We start from the raw sequence: 17861 nt of genomic DNA on the forward strand, positions 1-17861 counted from the left end.
AATCCTGTGACTCTGCTCATCTAGTATCAAGATGTAGGGGAGGCAGTATGGACGGATTGAGTAACACACAGGCTCTGGGCTGGACTCCCTAGTGCAAACCTTGTCTCTACCACTTCTAAGCTGTGTGATCTTTGGTGGGTTATTTAACTTCTCGGGGCCTCAGACAACAGAATGGGGATAATAATTTACTTGCCTCATGGGGTTATTATGAAATTACATGAGTTGACACACATGAAATGCCTAGAACAGCACCGAGCCCTTAGTAAGTGCTCAATCAATGCCAACTATTCCTATATGGCTTTCTCAATGGGTCTTGTCTGCTCTCCTACATAGCCTGCTTGTTCCTGGCTACAAGTGTGTTTTCAAATTATTTTATTTAATTAATTAATTTATTTTTCAGGTAGAATCTAGTCTCGCTCTGTCACCCAGGCTGGAGTGCAGCGGTGTGATCTCAGCTCACTGCAACCTCCACTTCCCAGGTTCAAGCAATCCTCCTACCTCAGCCTCCCGAGTAGCTAGGATTACAGGCATGTGCCACCATGCCCAGCTGATTTTTTTTTTTTTTGTATTTTTAGTAGACTTGGGGTTTCACCATGTTAGCCAGGCTGGTCTCGAACTCCTGACCTCAAGTGATCCACCCACCTTGGCCTTGCAAAGTGCTGGGATTGTAGACATGAGCCACTGTACCCTCCCTGGCTACAAGTCTTTATGATTGCTATCCTGTCAGGATAGCTCTTCTACCTCCTTACTTAACCAACTCTTGTTCATCCTTCAGGACTCCTCTTTAAGCATCACTTCCTCCAGGAAGCCCTGCCTGACTACGTTCATCTACTCCCAGATTAGGTTAGCTATACCTCCAACATTTACTTTCAATACTCAACACACTTGTAGTTAATTACTTTTTCAAGGTCTGTCTTCTTCTTGGAACATGAAGGCAACGTCTACCTTGCTCCTTTGTGTGGAATATAGCACATAGCACTGTAAACACACCACGTGTCAAATAGGTGCTGGTAAGCGTTTGGACACAGGTAGTCATGGGATTGATCTAGAGCAGGGGTGTCCAATCTTTTGGCTTCCCTGGGCCATGTTGGAAGAGGAAGAAATGTCTTGGGCCACACGTAAAACACACTAACGATAGCTGATGAACTAAAAAAAAAAAAAAAATCTCGTAATGTGTTAAGAAAGTTTACAAATTTATTTTGGGCCACATTCAAAGATGTCCTGGGCCACATGTGGCCCTCAAACAGTGAGTTGGACAAGCCTGATCTAGAGGATGCCAGCAACTAGCTAGATCCCTGAGCAAGCCGCGTAGTCCTGCTAAGCCTTACTTTCCTCTGCTGTAAAATATGGATGGTAATAGTAGCTACCTCAGAAGGGTTGCAGAAATGAAAAGTTATATACAGCACTTAGAAGAATGGCTCATGGAGGATTTTTGATTTTTTTTTTTTTAACCTGAGCCACATGCAAATGTATCTTCACACTAACAGTTACTTATTTTTGAGTAAATAATGTAAAAAGCATTACCCCCAAGTAATTCAATGAATCCTTTACCACCAACATCAGAGGCCACAATGGTAACCAACATCTGACCTCACCCACTACAGAAATAAAAACCATGTAAAAGCCAACAAAGATCATATGCATCCCCCGACCCCTCACCAATGCCCCACTTCAATCCCAGCTGAAAGTTTATTTATTGCTATCGGTTTTTCATCATAAAAGTAATCTCAAGATGTGGTAAAGCTTCAGATAATACCTAAATGTGTATGACTAACTTGAAAGTTCCTACTGTGATTTTATTTCATATGGAATGCAAATTCATGTCTTAGAGCTCGTCATAGAAACTAAGTAAACTGCCACCGTTCTTCATAGCATTTTACTGGAATATATAGTAAAACTTGGGCATATGACTGCAATATTTAAGAGTGATGTAATCTGATGTTGGGTTGCTATCCCCCGAAAGTTAGAATTGAAAATATTTAAAGAATTATTCTTATACAGTCAATTTGGGGGGGGAAATGGGAAAAAACAACCCCCCAAACCCCCTTTCTTTTCAAAAAAAGAAGTGTTAGAAGTTTTGCTATTTAAGTATGAGCTTTCATTACCATCAGCAATAGAATTAGATATAAGCAAGAATGAGCTTGCTTGGATGTCAGCTGGGATTTCATATGACAGGCAACAAGTGCTGCTTCACAAAGAATTCTTTTCCATACTTTTAGTTTTGAAACTGAAAATCTTAGAACCACCTTCTAGACTGGCACCTGGTCTTAGAAATTCCAGAAGCTGAAGTCCCTTTGCTCAGGCCCTAATGGAAGGGCTACTTTAAAGGATTTAAAGAAGTCCAGCCTATAATTTGGCAAATTGATCCCGTAAAGCTTCAATTCCTCCTACCCTAAGCATTCCTGATATAATCTCTGGTTAGATTGATGGCAATTGACATAAATTGAATTATGAAACAGCTTTGGGAGCCATTTGTAAACTGTAAATGAAGTGTGCTCGCCTATTGCCCCACCTGGGACAAATTGCCAGCTGAGTTTATCATAACCCCGTTGTATCCATCTGTTTGTCATTTGGTTAGGTTAAACCAATTTGTACCTAAAGAAAGAAGGCTGAAAGCTGAAGGTCAAATAATACATCTTTTTTTTTTTTTTCTCATCTTTGACTACTGAGTAGTTTTGGACTTTTCTCTGCAATTCATTTAGTGTAGAGCAAATCCTGCCTAAAACCAGTCTGTAAAATTGACAGAGTCAGAGGCTTTTCTGAGCAGGAGGTTTTCTCTCACCCCTGTTGTGTTTGCCCTGGGTAATCTATGGGATCACATCTCTTCTCTTAGAGCAGGGTGTTTAACCGGCAGTCCATAGATCCCCAAGGGTTTCCTGGATAGAATTCAAGGGGTCCCTGGACTTGGATTGGAAAAAATATATATATCCTTAGTTTTACCAATGGAAATTTAGCATTTTCTTCAAAAATGAATGTAGACAATAAATCACAATCATATTAACAATTCTTGTGACCCTATCAACATTAGAATCACAGGTATTTTCTTATCCGGTTACAATGGTTGCACATATCTTGAAATAGCAGTTATGTTTATCACTATTTTAAAATTAGTATAGTTATTAAATCCATTGCTACATTTTAAAATTTAATGTATTATTAAAGAAGTATTTTATTTCATGATTTTTATTATTTTGATCATTCTTTTCAATATAGTTGATTTCCTTTGTGAACCTATATATTTGATGCATTTAAAAACATCACTCTGAGAAGGGGTTCATAGGCTTCATTGGATTGTTAAAGTGGCACAAGCCAGGTTAAGGCATGCTGTTGTCTTAGATCAGAGGTTGGTAAACTTTTTCTCACAGGATCACATAGTAAATATTCTGTGCTTTGCCAGCTGTATGAACTCTGTCTCAACTGCTCAACTCTGCCACTGTAGTAAGAAAGCAGCCATAAACAGTACCTAAATGGGTGTGGTTGTGTTCCAGTAAAACTTTATTTACTAACACTGGCAGCTGGCTGGAATTTGCCAACCCTGATTTAGGGCATCATGCTATTTCTAAGTTGAATTCTGAAGATATTTTAATTCAGCTCAATCACCCTTTATTGGATACCTCCTATGAGCATATGTTCATACAAACATGTATGTATTGAGCATCTCATGTGAAAAACATACAAGAGATTTAGGGATGAATAAATAAGCTGTAGACTCTATCCTTGGACAGTCTACTGGGGAATGCAGATGGACAGAGTTCAGAGGAGTAGTGAGTGTTGTAGGCAGGCATGGCCACCAGGAACCTAGAGAAAGATAAGCTTGATCTGACCTGGTTTTGAAGGAAGGAAGGCTTCTTATGGGAGCAAAGAAGGACACATCAGAGATTACCAGGCAAAAGGGGAAGGAGGAAGCAACGTGAAAGGCTTAGGCTGAGGAAGCCACTTAAGCAATGGCTTGGAGGCAAGAAGAAAATGTTCCTGGAATTGCTTAGAAAGCCTGGAGCTCTGTGGGGTGAAAGATGGGTAGGCGAGGATCACACCAAACAAAGGCCTTATGGAGGAGCCCATATGTATCCTGAAGGGAATAGGGAACTATGGAAAGTTGTTAAGCAAGAAAGGGACTGGTAGTGTTTCCATCTTTGAAAGATCATGCAGACATCTCAAGGAACACGGAGATGAAGAAGACAAAGTCACCATGTTTAATGAGCTCACAGCCCCGGAGAAAAGACAGAAGTATAAAATTATACTGGAAGGTGATCTAATCAGTGTCGTAGTAGAATCAGATTCAAGGCATGGGATTGTCTGGAGGAAAGTCTTTTTAATTCTGTTTCTGAGATGATGCTTAGAAGGAATAATGTGAGAGAAAATACTTAGGGAGGGAGCCATCAAGTAACCCCGCGTCCTCCAGAAAGCATCCCATTGTGGGTTGGTAGGTTCGATGTGGAAAGAAGGAAGCCACAGGTGTCTGTTGTGCTACAGTTAGGATTCTGGTCCCCTCCCTCTAAGGCCAGTAGAGTGGCCTCTACTGTCAAGGCTATTCTGGACATTCTGCTGTATCCCCTAGAGGACAGTTTCCTGCTCCAACAAATTCCACTCTCAAAAGTATTTTCCTAGCAGGATTTAACCAATTTTAGCAATTTCCTAGTTAACATCTATGACATGCTTGAGCTTCACTCTTCATCTCAGCTCCATCTTTCTGGAACAGGAGTTCTCAAACCGAGAGGTGGAATAGGATAAAAAAGAGAATACCACAGGCTCTCACGCACAGTAAAAAGGAGAATCATTTTGTGAAACTTGTTTCAGGTGTATGTGTGTGTGTGGTGTTTACTGGGTCACAATGTCCAGTGTATATCTTACTGTGAATCATTCAAAAACAGCTCTGATGTGTGATGAATCCAGAGGCTGGACAGGCTTTGAGGTTGAACAGGCTTCATTTGCCATGTGTTGGTACTGAATTCAAGTCCAAGGAACAGATTCCTCTCAGGGGCTAATGACACCTGCTTTCTTTATTTTTGGAATTGTAGAGTTCGAAATGCCATCTAAGGTATTCTAGGAGGAAAAGTTTAGTGCAGTGTGTTTCAAATTATAGGCCACAGCACTTCAGTGAGGGGCAAGATCAATTTAGTGGTCCTTTACCAGCATTTTGTTTTTTTAAAGAAGTAGAAAAGAACGGAAAAGGAGAGAAAGAAAGGAGAAACATGAATAAGGTAGTAAAGCTAAATATTTTTTATTGAAACTTTTTTCAGCTTTGTACTCATATATAATATACATATTCATGTGCATAGATATATTTACTATGGAAAAATGTATTACTGTGAGTCAAGGTCAGAGATGCTGAATTAAGTAGCTCCCACCCTGATCAGGAAGTCACTTGTTACATTATCATCCCTGATTGAGGACCACCCAGTTTTGCTTTAAGATAGTCATCGAGGCACAGCTCATCCCTTCCAAGGCAATCAGCTTCCTTATCAGTCATTCCTAATGGACATCAAAAGGTTTTCCTGCCATTGGCTTCTCTGTAAGAAACCACTGGGCCTCTTAGTCCAACATGGAAAACACAGAAGCTTTCCACGCCGTCTTTATTTGTCTGTCTCTTATGTAAAGACACCATCCTATCCTTACTAAGTTTCCTCCACCTAAGCCAGCAGTACCCACTCTTTGGATTCTGTATCAAGTGGAGATGGGTCTAGAGCAACTTCTGCCCAGTGATCAACGTAAAGAACCATGTCTCCCTAGGATGTGGATTCTGGGACTTGGACTTCCCTCAGAATTCTAGTTCACAGTGACCTATTCAAATACAGTTCTTGAAATGTGCAATTTTGCGCTGGCTTCCTACTGATCCTTGGAGGTACTGTTTCCGCACTGATGCTCAGATGTATTATATCCCCAGTTTATTAGGTTATAAACTCCCTGAAAATGGAACTGTGCTTATACTTCCCCGGAGCCTCCTGGAATATAACTTTTGTGTTGGGTGCCTGGTTGATAATCATTCATCATTTACCAATCGACTAGCCCATGGCAGCCACCTATGGGGTTTGATAGTATCAAGAAAAATGATTGCTCACTAAGGTTGAGACTGGCAATGGGCAAGGTAGTCAGAACACTTCAAGAAAGGAATTAAAACAGAAAGATATACCACCCAGTAGTTCTGTGACTTTGGGTAAATTATTTTTCTTCAGTGACCATGTGGGTAGAATGAGAGACTGGGTCAGATCAGTGACTCTCAAAGCTTTTGGGATCATAATTTTATCTTTGAGAATCTGATAAAAGTGAAGGACACTTTACTTAGAAAAATGAAGTGTGTTCATGTGTAAAATCTTGCATACAATTTCTGAGAGCCCTCAGACACTTGGACCAAATTATCTCTAAGATTTCACCCAGCTCTGATAGCCAGGTTGGATTCTAACAATGCCATTGGTAAGTGGCAAAATGAACCAGTGAGTGAGCCCTGATTAAGTGAATTGATGAATTGGGTTTTGAGTACCCACTGCTGGTTGCATTCTCTATTCCCCACCTGAACTCCCCTGTCCAGTAACCTTCCAAAGGTGAGCCACTGATCTCCTGAGGTATAGGGTGCCTGGCCCAACCCTATCTCACTACTTGGCAAAATGCTTGAAGTGTAGGCCCTGCTGGTGACTGCCCATGTTTTTTGTTGTTGAGGTTGTTTTTCTTTTTGAGACAGGGTCTCATTTTGTCACCAGGCTGGAGTACATTGGTGCGATCACAGCTCACTGCAGCTTCAACCTCCCAAGCTCAAGCAATCCTCCCACCCCCAACTTTTTTTTTTTTTTTAAGTTTTTTGCAGAGACAAGGTCTTACTATGTTGCCCAGGCTGGTCTTGAACTACTGGGCTCAAGCAATCCACCCACCTCAGCCTCCTTAGCAGCTGAGATTATAGGCGTGTACCACCATGCCTGGCTAATTTTTTTTTTTTAATTAAACATAGTCATAGTCAAACATAATTAAGACATAGCCCAGGCTGGTCTTGAACCCCTGGGCTCAAGCTATCCTCCCACTTCAGCCTTCCAAAGTGCTGGGATTACAGGCTTAAGCCACCCCACCAGTTGGCCAGGTGTCCACCTGTTCCTCGGGGGTGGCAGCCCATTCTCAGTCAACTTCTCACCCTCAGGCCTTTTCATTGTTGAATACATTGCCAAGATAGTGTTGCTATAGTGATCTGACCAACAACTTTGTAGTTAGGATAAAGTGATTTTTTTCAGTCAAAAAAAAGATAAAGCTGTTTTGGGAGATGATTTAAGACAATACTTTTGCCTGGTCGTCTCTTTCTCAGCCTCACCTTTGTACTTTTGTACCTCAAGAGACTCTAAAAACATTCAAATAAAAAACTCATGACAAAATCAGAGGCAAAATGTTAAAGGTTTGGAACTGGCATTCAATCTGCATAAGCTCATCTCTCTCACTCTATAGAATAAAAATAAATGCTAACAATTTCAATCTCTTATTTGCTGGAAATTAGAGTTTTTCTTTTCTGCATTAAATGGACATGTACAAAATCATCTCCTTTTTGTTTTGCTGTAGTTTTTACATAAAGATTGTTGCAGGTATTTGCAGGTAGTCCTGGGTAAATAACAGCAGACTGTGAGAATAGATATGGGTTATTTCCTCTATAAATATCACAAGGGAAGCTTAGCAAAGGATAACAGGAGAGTTTTATCTAAAGATCACATCTTTTCTGACTTTACTTTTAGATATCCCCTGTGGTTTTCCTCTGCGAAGTGATTTTGTTCTAATTGGAGTTTGTAAATGTGTTTCCTTCTACTCACTGAGGTTTTCTCTTTGATGATAAAGTTAGTTTACATGAGAATTCCATCTTTGGGGAAAGAATATCAGGAAAGAGAAGCCAGCCCTGCTTCCTCCATGGGCATACCCTGTGAACTCGGCTTTTCCAAACACATTAACACACTACTCCCAGCTCAGTAAGCTTGAGGAAGCATCATTTACTGGGCGTAAGGACTCCATCGGGCTTTCAATCGTTCCTGCTAATGAAAAACTGGGAGAGTTCATATTAAGGAAATCAGCTGTTCACCCCGACATCTTCTTTTAGCAAAATGAGTCTCTATTTCCTTGCCTGGTAAGTTGGTCATCAAAGACAAACAGAACTTTTTTGTTTCCTGCCTTCCTTTAAATAGCTGTGGGCAGAGGTGTTTAACAACAGTACACCTGAGAGGCGGCCAGGGAGCAAGCAAAGGGATGGGGAATTGCCTCTCACCCGCCATCACTCCAGTTTTTCATCCAGTATTAAGGGTCTTCTAAATCTAACCTCATCTTACCAATCCAAGTTGGCCTCACCATTTATCAGCTATGTGACCTTGGGCAAGTTACTTACCCATTCAGTGCCTTAGTTCCCTTAGCTGTCAAAAAAAAAGGTGGGAGTGTTTAATATTAGTACCTACTGCATAGGGCATTTTTGAACAGTAAATGAGTTAGAAGGGTGCTTGGTAGATGGAAAGCCCTTGATGTTATTAGCACAAAGCCTGTACTCCCCTTAGACCATTCACACTGTCCTCAGGCCGTGCACAATTATTTCCAACTTTTATCTTGTAGTTCTTATTACCTGGAATGTTCTTTTTATTTCTCCCCTTCAGCTAGGATGTCCACATAGAGCAGAGCTATCCAGTAGAAATACAATGCAAGCCTATGTGAAAGTTTATATTTTCTAAGAGTGGCACTTAAAGGGCAATAAGAAAGAAATGAAATTAATTTCAGTAATATATTTTAACCCACTGTATCCAAAATATACTCATTTGAACATATAACCCATATAAAAATTACTGAGATATTTCACATTCTTTTTTATTTTTCTTTAAAATCCAGTGTACATTTTACACTATAGCACATCTCAAATCAGACACATTTCAAGTGCTGACTGACTACCACATGGGGTAGTAGTACCGTATTGGATCATGCAGGTATAGGGTAAGCAGGCAGCTATAAGTTACTCATTTTGTGAATAAGCCCTTGAATAATGGCTGCTGCCTGCTGAGTGTTTACAATTTGATGCCAGGTACTAGGCTGGAGATATATATCTTATTTAATTTTTATGACTGTCCTCTTAGGTAGGTCCTTTTATTATTCTCATTTTACAGATGGGAAAACTGAGTCTTAAAGGAATTAAGTAGCAGCTAGTAAGTAGGAGAGTCAGGATTTGAACTCCAGAGCTCATCCTCCCGCCTTCTGTTTATTACTTCCCAGACGGGAGCTCTAAGCAAAGGTCTGCCTTCTCTGAAGGGTCCTCCAAAGGACATGTAAAAATTCAGCACATTGGCCTAGCTGTATAATTATTTAAGACTAAGAGTGTCCGTGAACAGATTCTTCTTGGGTTTTCCCATGACAATTCATGCAATTAGTCACCCTATAAAACTTATATTTATTTTGTGAACAGATTGTGAATAGATGGAATCTGTGTTCTTCTGACCTCTGGGGATGGGGACTGCCAAAGGGAGGATTGTTTGTGAACATCTGGAAAGCAGAGTCCTTGAAAGTGAATTCCTATGTGAAGATCTTTTCATCACAGCGAGGGCCTTACAAGGAAAAGCGGATGGTCTTTAAGCAGTGTTTACAACTGACCCTAAAAATAATCTCCTTATTTTTATCGGCAGGGACTTGCAAATGATGACTTGTGATTTCAAATCAGGATTAATTTCAGATAGGAAATGTTAACTTACTTTTACGAGTATTGCTTCCAGAGTTCAAATGCTGTTAGTTTACACAGCCAGCTAGCTTCCCTTCCCTCTGGTATTTCTGAACAACTGCTTCTTCTTTTTCTCTAATCAATAAAGGCCAGATTTCGACAAGAGGTGGACCTTAATCCAGGAGCGGATCCAGATGGACTCCATGGTAATCAAGGGCCTCGATCCAGATACCAACTACCAGTTTGCCGTGAGGGCAATGAATTCCCATGGCCCCAGCCCCCGCAGCTGGCCCAGCAACATCATCCGGACCCTCTGTGAGTACCAGGGCCCTTCTGAGGGACCAAGGGAGCTGCCTGTCTGGGTGTGCCTCATGAAGACTGGCTTGACCTGGATGCTGTACAGAAGGACAGCCTGGAAAAGGACTAACCCCAGGCTTTCCTCCTGCGGTTTTCCCAGCCCTTTGGAAGTTAGAGGCTGTCAAGAGGGACACAGGCTATTTCTATGTCCTGGAGGTCAGCAGAGGATTTATTTTTGTTGCATCCTTGGGAAGTTTGAGGTCAGTTTTCTTTCACAGTCACACAACAGACCACATAGCAAAATGATTTGCAGCCTTCCCCCTCCTTTTCATATTTTGAGAAAATGAGTTAATCTTAGAACCATAGGAGAAAACACTAAGGCCCCTGGAGGCTTCAGGGTTTGTGTTCGCCTGAAAATAAAGGATGTTCAAACAACATTAACTCCTCTGAATGATGGTCGAGGAGTATCAAAGAAGTTGAGCGCTGACATGGAGCTGGGGCTGTAGCCAATGGTGTAAGTTCTCATAGTGCCTAGGGGATGCTTGGGCCGGTGTTCATCAAATCACCTGGGGGTTTTGTTAAAGTCAGATTCTGATTTTGGTCTGGGTTTTAACAAACTCCCACACGATGCCAAGAACCATTCTTGGATTGGCAAGGGCTTAGACCACTTTGGCAAGCCCAGCCCAGTTTAGAGGTTTTTTATATCTGGGGAGTGGAGGGTATATTTCCATAAACCTAGAACCGTGTGTAGCAGGGAGAGCTGAGAACGGAAATGTTGGCCCTTTTTTGTTTGAAGACTCTGATCTTTTCAGTGTTGCCAATACATTCCTCCGGTAGGGCCCGGTGTTCTTCTGGGTCCTCTTTACCCTGAAAAGGTGCTGTCAGAAAGGAGCCAGCCCTGGTAGCTGGCTTAACCCGCCAACATGAAGCCCTGTTTTTATTGGTTAGCGGAGCTGAATAAACTCCTGTCCTCACAAAGCACCCACACAGCTGACATCCAGGGTCACTGCTGTGTTCAGGGGTAGAGATTCAGGAGGTTCCCCAAATCTGAGGAATTTTGGCTCCTTTGAAAACAACCCCTACCCTAACCTTGAATGTCTGGTCGCCTTTTGTCAAGTTAAATTGTTGGGTTATATAGGGAGGCTATACTCCAAAACACACACATGCGCACATACACATACACACACACGCACATGTACACACATATGCACATGCTCGTGCACCCGATAAGTACTATTGACCATCCAGACAAAAAAATGTTTTCACTCTTCTTCTTTAGGATTTAGAAGCTTAAACTTTCAAGCCACATGCCAAGAAATGTTAACGATTCTATTTAAAGGAAGGCCTTGTTTGATTACTCTTTGGCTGAACTTTGTGGAATAACAGGAGCTAGGGTCTGACAGTACTTTGAAACACTGAGTTCATCTTTTTGCACTACAAAGTGAGCAGCCATTTGATGCTGTGTCTCCACCTGCCCTCTCCATGGAACGCCTGCTCCCATTTTGTGAGCTGCTCAAGGCTCACCTCCTTCAGTCTATCCTTTAGCTTCCCCTTCTCCATAGAGTCAAGAACGTAGAATAAAGATGAGATACAACAAGCACATGCTGATTTAGATGTGCGCATAGAGACTGCAGTCAGGGAAGAATGGGTGGGTTGGGGCACCTCTCATACCGCTCCTGCTTCTTCTTCTTTTTTTTTTTCTTGAGTCGGAATCTCGCTCTGTCGCCCAGGCTGGAGTGCAATGGTGTGATCTCAGCTCAATGCAACCTTGGCCTCCCGGATTCAAGCAATTCTCTTGCCTCGGCCTCCCGAGTAGCTGGTATTACAGGCGCCCACCACGATGCCTGGCTAATTTTTGTATTTTTAGTAGAGACGGAATTTCACCATGTTGGCCAGGCTGGTCTCTTTGGCCCGGATGGTCTCGAACTCCTGACCTTGTGATCCACCCTCCTTGGCCTCCCAAAGTGCTGGGATTACGGGCGTGAGCCGTGGTGCCCGGCCTCATACTGCTTCTTTTTTAATGGAAACACTGATCTGGTCTTAGAGTTTCTGATTCTAATTTCCCCATTGCTGGATTCTGCTTTTCTGGATTAAGTGGATAAGTTATGTGAAAGTGTTTTACAGATCTGTAAGATTTTATTATAATTGGCCTGTTATGTGAAGTAAAATTTTAAAATTTCAAAGTAATTGTGGGTGGGGAAGGTGGACAAAACAATGCTAAGTCAGTGAAAATTCTCAGTTATGAAACTTTCTTAAACAGACATAATTTTACTGCTTCTAGGTATACACAGTTACTCAGATCAGAGTAACAAAATTTATTAGATGCCCTGTTTCATGAATACAAAAGCGTGTGCTATAATTAGTATTTCAATTGTGGTTTTTCTCTCTGGTCATTTCTGACATTTTGGAAAACCCTTTATTCTGGGATACATTTACATTTTTTATTTTGGTATTGGTTTAGACTATTATTTTGCTTCCAAAACATGCTTTTCCCATACATAAAATTACCTAATTATCAAATAGCACTATCTGAATTAAATTAAAATTATCAAATTTTAATAAATTAATAACAATTTAACAAATTAACAAATTACTTCAAATTAATAAATTTCAAATAATACAAAATAATAATATCAGAGCTACCACTGGGAAGGTGTACTATGAGCCAGGCATTGTGCTGCGCCATTGACCTACAAAACTCATTTAATCCTCACAGAAACACTGTGCTGGGGGAATAGTGTCCCCTTTTTACGGATTAAAAAAATTGAGTTTTTGAAAGGTAATGTATTTTGGCAAGATGGATCATTGTAAAGGCAGGATTTGAACTTGGGTTTGGCTGACTGTGAAGCTGCTTCCCTGAGTGAGATGCATATAGAGAGGATTATTCTTCTAATGCAAAGTAATGTGAGAATGGTTAACGTCAACAATTAATAAAAACAGAGAATAGTCCATGTGGAATATATGGACTAAGGAGACTCTGACAACACAGAATAAAACCTCTAAAACTTGCTTTTGTTTTTGTTTTTAATTTTTAGATTCACAGGGTACATGTGCAGGTTTGTTACATGGATATATTGCACAATGGTGAGGTTTGAGCTTCAAGTGTACCCATCATGCAAATAGTGACCATTGAGCCTAAGTAGTAATTTTTCAACCCCCACCTCCTCCCAACCTCCCCACTGCCTTTTGGAGTCCTCAGTGTCTGTCATTTCCATCTTTATGTCCCCGTGTACCAATTGTTTAGTTCCCACTTGTAAGTGAGAGCATGCAGTGTTTGATTTTCTGTTTGTGAGTTATTTCACTTAGGATAATGACCTCCAGTTTCATTCATGTTGCTTAAAGGACGTGAATTTGTTCTTTGTTATGGCTCCATAATATTCCATGGTGTATGTATACCACATTTTCTTTATCCAATCAAATTTTGATAGATACTTAGGTTGATTCCATGACTTTGCTATTGTGAATAGTGCTTCATAAATATGTAAGTGCAGGAGTCTTTTTCATACAATGATTTCTTTTCTTTTGGGTGGATGCCCAGTAGTGGGATTGCTGGCTCAATGATAGTTATATTTTTAGTTCTTTGAGAAATCTCCATACTGTTTTCCATAGAGATTGTACTCATTTGCATTCCCACAAACAGTGTATAAGCCTACGCTTTTCTCCACATTCATGCCAACATCTGGTAGCAAAGTTGCCATCAAGTCAAGTAAACGTTCATGTAGATGGTGGGGAAGGGGAGGAGTGAGGATATTCAGAGTAGTGTTTTTTTGACTAGTCATTCTGACTGATGTAAGATATCTCACTGTGGCTTTAATTTGCATTTCTCTGATGATTAGTGATACTGACCATTTTTTCATGAGTTTTTGGCCACTTGTATATCATTTTTTGAGAAATATCTGTTCGTGTTGTAGCCACCCAACGGTTCACCTTTCCGGCTGCCTAAACAGAGCCTATTTTTCAAGACAGGGGAATTGCAATAGAGAAAGAGTCTTTCACACAAAGCCAGCTGTGCAGGAGACCAGACTTTTATTACTACTCAGTCAGTCTCCTTGAGCATTCGGGGATCGGAATTTTTTTTTTTTTTTTTTTTTTTTTTTGAGACGGAGTCTCGCTCTGTCCCCCGGGCTGGAGTGCAGTGGCCGGATCTCAGCTCAGTGCAAGCTCCGCCTCCCGGGTTTATGCCATTCTCCTGCCTCAGCCACCCAAGTAGCTGAGAGGGGATCGGAATTTTTAAAGATAATTTAGTGGGTAGGGGCTCAGGAAATGTGGAGTGCTGATTGCTTAGGTTGGAGATGGAATCCTAGGGGACTGAAGTGAGGTTGTCATGTTGTCTTCTCTTCCTGGGTGGGATCACAGAACTGGTTGAGCCAGATTGCCAGACAGGGTGGTGTTAGCCGATCCATCCAGTACAAGGTCTGCAAAATATCTCAAGCACTGATTTTAGATTTTATAATAGTGATGTTATCCCCAGGAGCGATTTGGGGAGGCTCAAACTCTTAGAGCCAGAGGCTGCATGATTCCTAAACTGTAATTTCTAATCTTATAGCTAGTTTGTTAGTTCTACAAAGGCTGACCGATCCCCAGTCAAGAAGGGGATCTTTTTGGGAAAGGGCTGTTATCAATTTTGTTTCAGAGTCGAATCATAAACTGAATTCCTTCCCAAGGTTAGTTCAGCCTACACCCAGGAATGAATAAAGACCGCTTAAAGGTTAAAAGCAAGATGGAGTCAGTTAAGTCTGATCTATTTCACTGTCATAATTTCCTCTGTTATAATTTTTGCAAAGGGGGTTTCAGTGTCCTTTGCCAACTTTTTAATGGGGTTATTTCTTGTTTGAGCTGACTTCCTCATAGATTCTGGATATTAGTTCTTTTTCAGAGGCATGATTTGAAAAGATTTCTCCCATTTGGTAGGTTGTCTGTTTACTCTGTTGATTTTTTTTTTTTTTTTGGCTGTGCAGAAACTTTTTAGTTTAAGTCTCATTTGTCTATTTTTGTTCTTGTTACATTTGCTTTTGGTTTAAAAACTCATAAGGTAAATTGCACATACAGAAATATGAGTAAAACATATATGTTGATTGAAAGTCAACCCATATATATTAGTATAGCCCTAGTATTTTACAGCTGGCAGCCCCTTAGATTAGTTAGTCCCAAACCAAGACAGAGAAATGCTTTGAACACCACTCTCCATTTGTGAGATCAGTATTTCTACATGTTGGGCTTACCCCATTCTCATTCCTCTCACTCCTCTGTCTCCATGAATATTGACTTGATTTGATGCCCACTTTTCTCCTTGAACAGCCACCTTCACAACACAATGTTCAAGGAGACCCTTGAGGCTAAGTGCCCAGTGGGAACCTTGAGATCCCACCCAGGACACAGGCCACTCCCTGGGGTCCTCTGTGGCCTGTTTATCTTAGGGCTAAACTCTTTTATAAGAAAAGATAACCCTTCAGCCCTACTAACTGGGGAAGCTTTTACTTCCCTCTGGGCCTATTAATGCCAGACACTATTAGCAACTTAATTGCTTAATGGGGCAATTGGAAGATCTTAGTTGCTCTTGTGCTGGTAATTAATGAAAGCCAGGGCCCAGTATTATCATTAACTGGCACTTAGCTGAAGTGAGAAAGGAGGATGATGGCAATGTTGAGAAGTTTGTGCAGTGACAACATCTAATTCCAGCTTCACAACATTATAAGTAGAACAGGAAGAAAAAAAAAACTTTGATGTCTAGGTCCTCTAATGAGAGCTAGGATCATTTTGGTGACCTTGAATAATACTGATGCATCTACATGTACATCCATCTTCTCCCAGGAGGCATTCCACACAAATCAGCACCTGTTTTGTTTCCAAGAGGAAATACAAAGAAGACCCAAATCATGATCTCTCATTCCTTACCCCCATCCTGCTGTATTTTTTTTTCCCTGCAAGAAAGAAACACCAGCATCATTATAGTTTCCTTTTGATCTGGTAAATCAGGCAGTTGGTGTGCAGAACTGGGGGCTTTGTAAAAAATGTATTCACTGCATTCACTGGCCACCAATTACCAAGCTTGAAGCTTGTTGAGTACATTCTTCCATCGAGTAGAATGAAAGCCAGTAAAAAGGACATGAATGGTAAATAATAGAAATGGCAGAAGTAAAAAAGTCACGTGCCTTTCTTCTTTTTTCCAAAAATGGGAATTTAATTAAAAATAAGTTACCTGTATGATCAACTCTAGGATTATATAACTTCTCCTAGGAATAGAACTTGGTCTTAACCACCAAAACCACTTAATTTCTAGGGTACTATCCTCATGGTATAGACAGAGAAAGAGCAAATACATTCTTCACTGAAGTGAGTTGGTGTCCTTAGATGAGTTCCTAGTATATATTATTGTTTCTGTTCCCAGCAAAGGCTGTTTTGCACTTTTCTGCTTCGGGACTTTGGCACCTGCTGTTTCCTGGGCTTGGAACTCTCTTCCCTCAGATCTTCCTATGATCATGCTGCCAGCCTCCTCCCTTTCTCCTTTCAGATCCTAGCTCAAATGTCACTTTCTCAGATAAGCTTCTGGTTTTCTTGAGACAGGGTCTTGGAGTGCAGTGCTGTAATGTTAGTTCACTACAACTTCCACCTCCCAGGCTCAAGTGACCCTCCCACTTCAGCCTCCTGAGTAGCTGGGACTGTAGGCACACACCACCATGCTTGGCTAATTTTTGTATTTTTTGTAGAGACAAGGTTTCACCATGTTACCCAGGCTGGTCTCAAACTCCTGGGCTCAAGCGATCCACTTGCCTTGGCTCCCAAAGTTCTGGGATTACAGTCCTGAGCCACTGTGCCCGACCCCAGGCTTCTGTGGTCTCAGCCTAATACCCTGGTTTATTTTCTCCATAGCACTTTCACTGCCTGAATCTATTTTTTGCATCGTATTGTCTGTATCTCCTCTCTAGGATAAGGTCTATATTGGAGCTGGAATAACTTGCTCAACGTTGTGTTCTTTTTTTTTTTTTTTTTTTTTTGAGACAGAGTCTCGCTCTGTCACCCAGTCTGCAGTGGTGCGATCTCAGCTCACTGTAACCTCCGCCCCCCAGGTTCAAGCGCTTCTCCTGCCTCAGCCTCTTGAGTAACTGGGATTACAAGTGCCTGCCACCATACCCAGCTAATTTTTTTATTTTTATTTTTAGTAGAGACGGTGTTTCACCATGTTGGCCAGGGTGGTCTGGAACTCCTGACCTCAGGTGATCCTCCCGCCTCCGCCTCCCAAAGTGCTGGGATTATAGGCACCACCACTCCTAGCCATCAATGTTGTGTTCTCAACACCCTAGACAAGGTCTGCACTCAGTAAGTATTTATTGAGTACCTAAATGAGTGACTTAACTAGCTAAGAGTCTGTGATTACTTTGGTGATTGGATAACTCCCTACTGCTACTGTATGGGAAATTCAAAGACAAGATGAAAGGAAACAGTTGTTCTGGAAACCCACAAAGGCCAAAAGTGAATTTCCTGCTGGCAAGGTTCGTAGGCAAAAGTGAACTCCCAGAATTGCAATGTGGCATAAATAAGGAAAAGGTAAGCAAATAGAGTAAAAGAGGGAGGAAGGAAAGAAGGAAGGAAGAGAGCAAGCCCAGTGAATTTAAATTCAAGGCTGTAAAGGTGAGATTCTAGTGCTAAAAAGAGTACAGTTTGCTGATAAGAGGTTGATGAAGGGAGAGACATTTTCTAACCCTCTTTCAAACCAAGCCCTCATTCTACCCGTGTTCTTACTTGATCATTATAATATGCATTAACATTTCTAGACTATTTTTCCCTTCTTCTCTTAATAAGGCTAATTATGGTCTCAGATCCTCAGAGATTACATAGGGAAGTGTGAGAGATGTTTTGTTTTCGTTTGGTTTTTGCCATACTGTTCTCCCTATAATCTGTTTTCTTCTACAGTTTCAGA

At 41.1% G+C, this 17861-nt stretch overlaps 1 protein-coding gene across 4 annotated transcripts in view; it reads left to right on the top strand.

Moving 5' to 3' along the window:
- The window catches only part of EGFLAM (EGF like, fibronectin type III and laminin G domains), a 201225-nt gene that overhangs the window by 103193 nt on the left and 80171 nt on the right, over positions 1-17861 (top strand). For all 4 annotated transcript variants that reach the window (XM_033179402.1, XM_033179399.1, XM_033179400.1 and 1 more), the window contains exon 6: positions 9795-9961. In XM_033179402.1, coding sequence (XP_033035293.1) covers positions 9795-9961 — 167 coding nt within the window. The remainder of the gene's footprint in view (positions 1-9794; positions 9962-17861) is intronic.

Source organism: Trachypithecus francoisi, unplaced genomic scaffold, assembly GCF_009764315.1.
Source record: "Trachypithecus francoisi isolate TF-2019V2 unplaced genomic scaffold, Tfra_2.0 Lachesis_group2, whole genome shotgun sequence".
NCBI lineage: Eukaryota > Metazoa > Chordata > Mammalia > Primates > Cercopithecidae > Trachypithecus > Trachypithecus francoisi.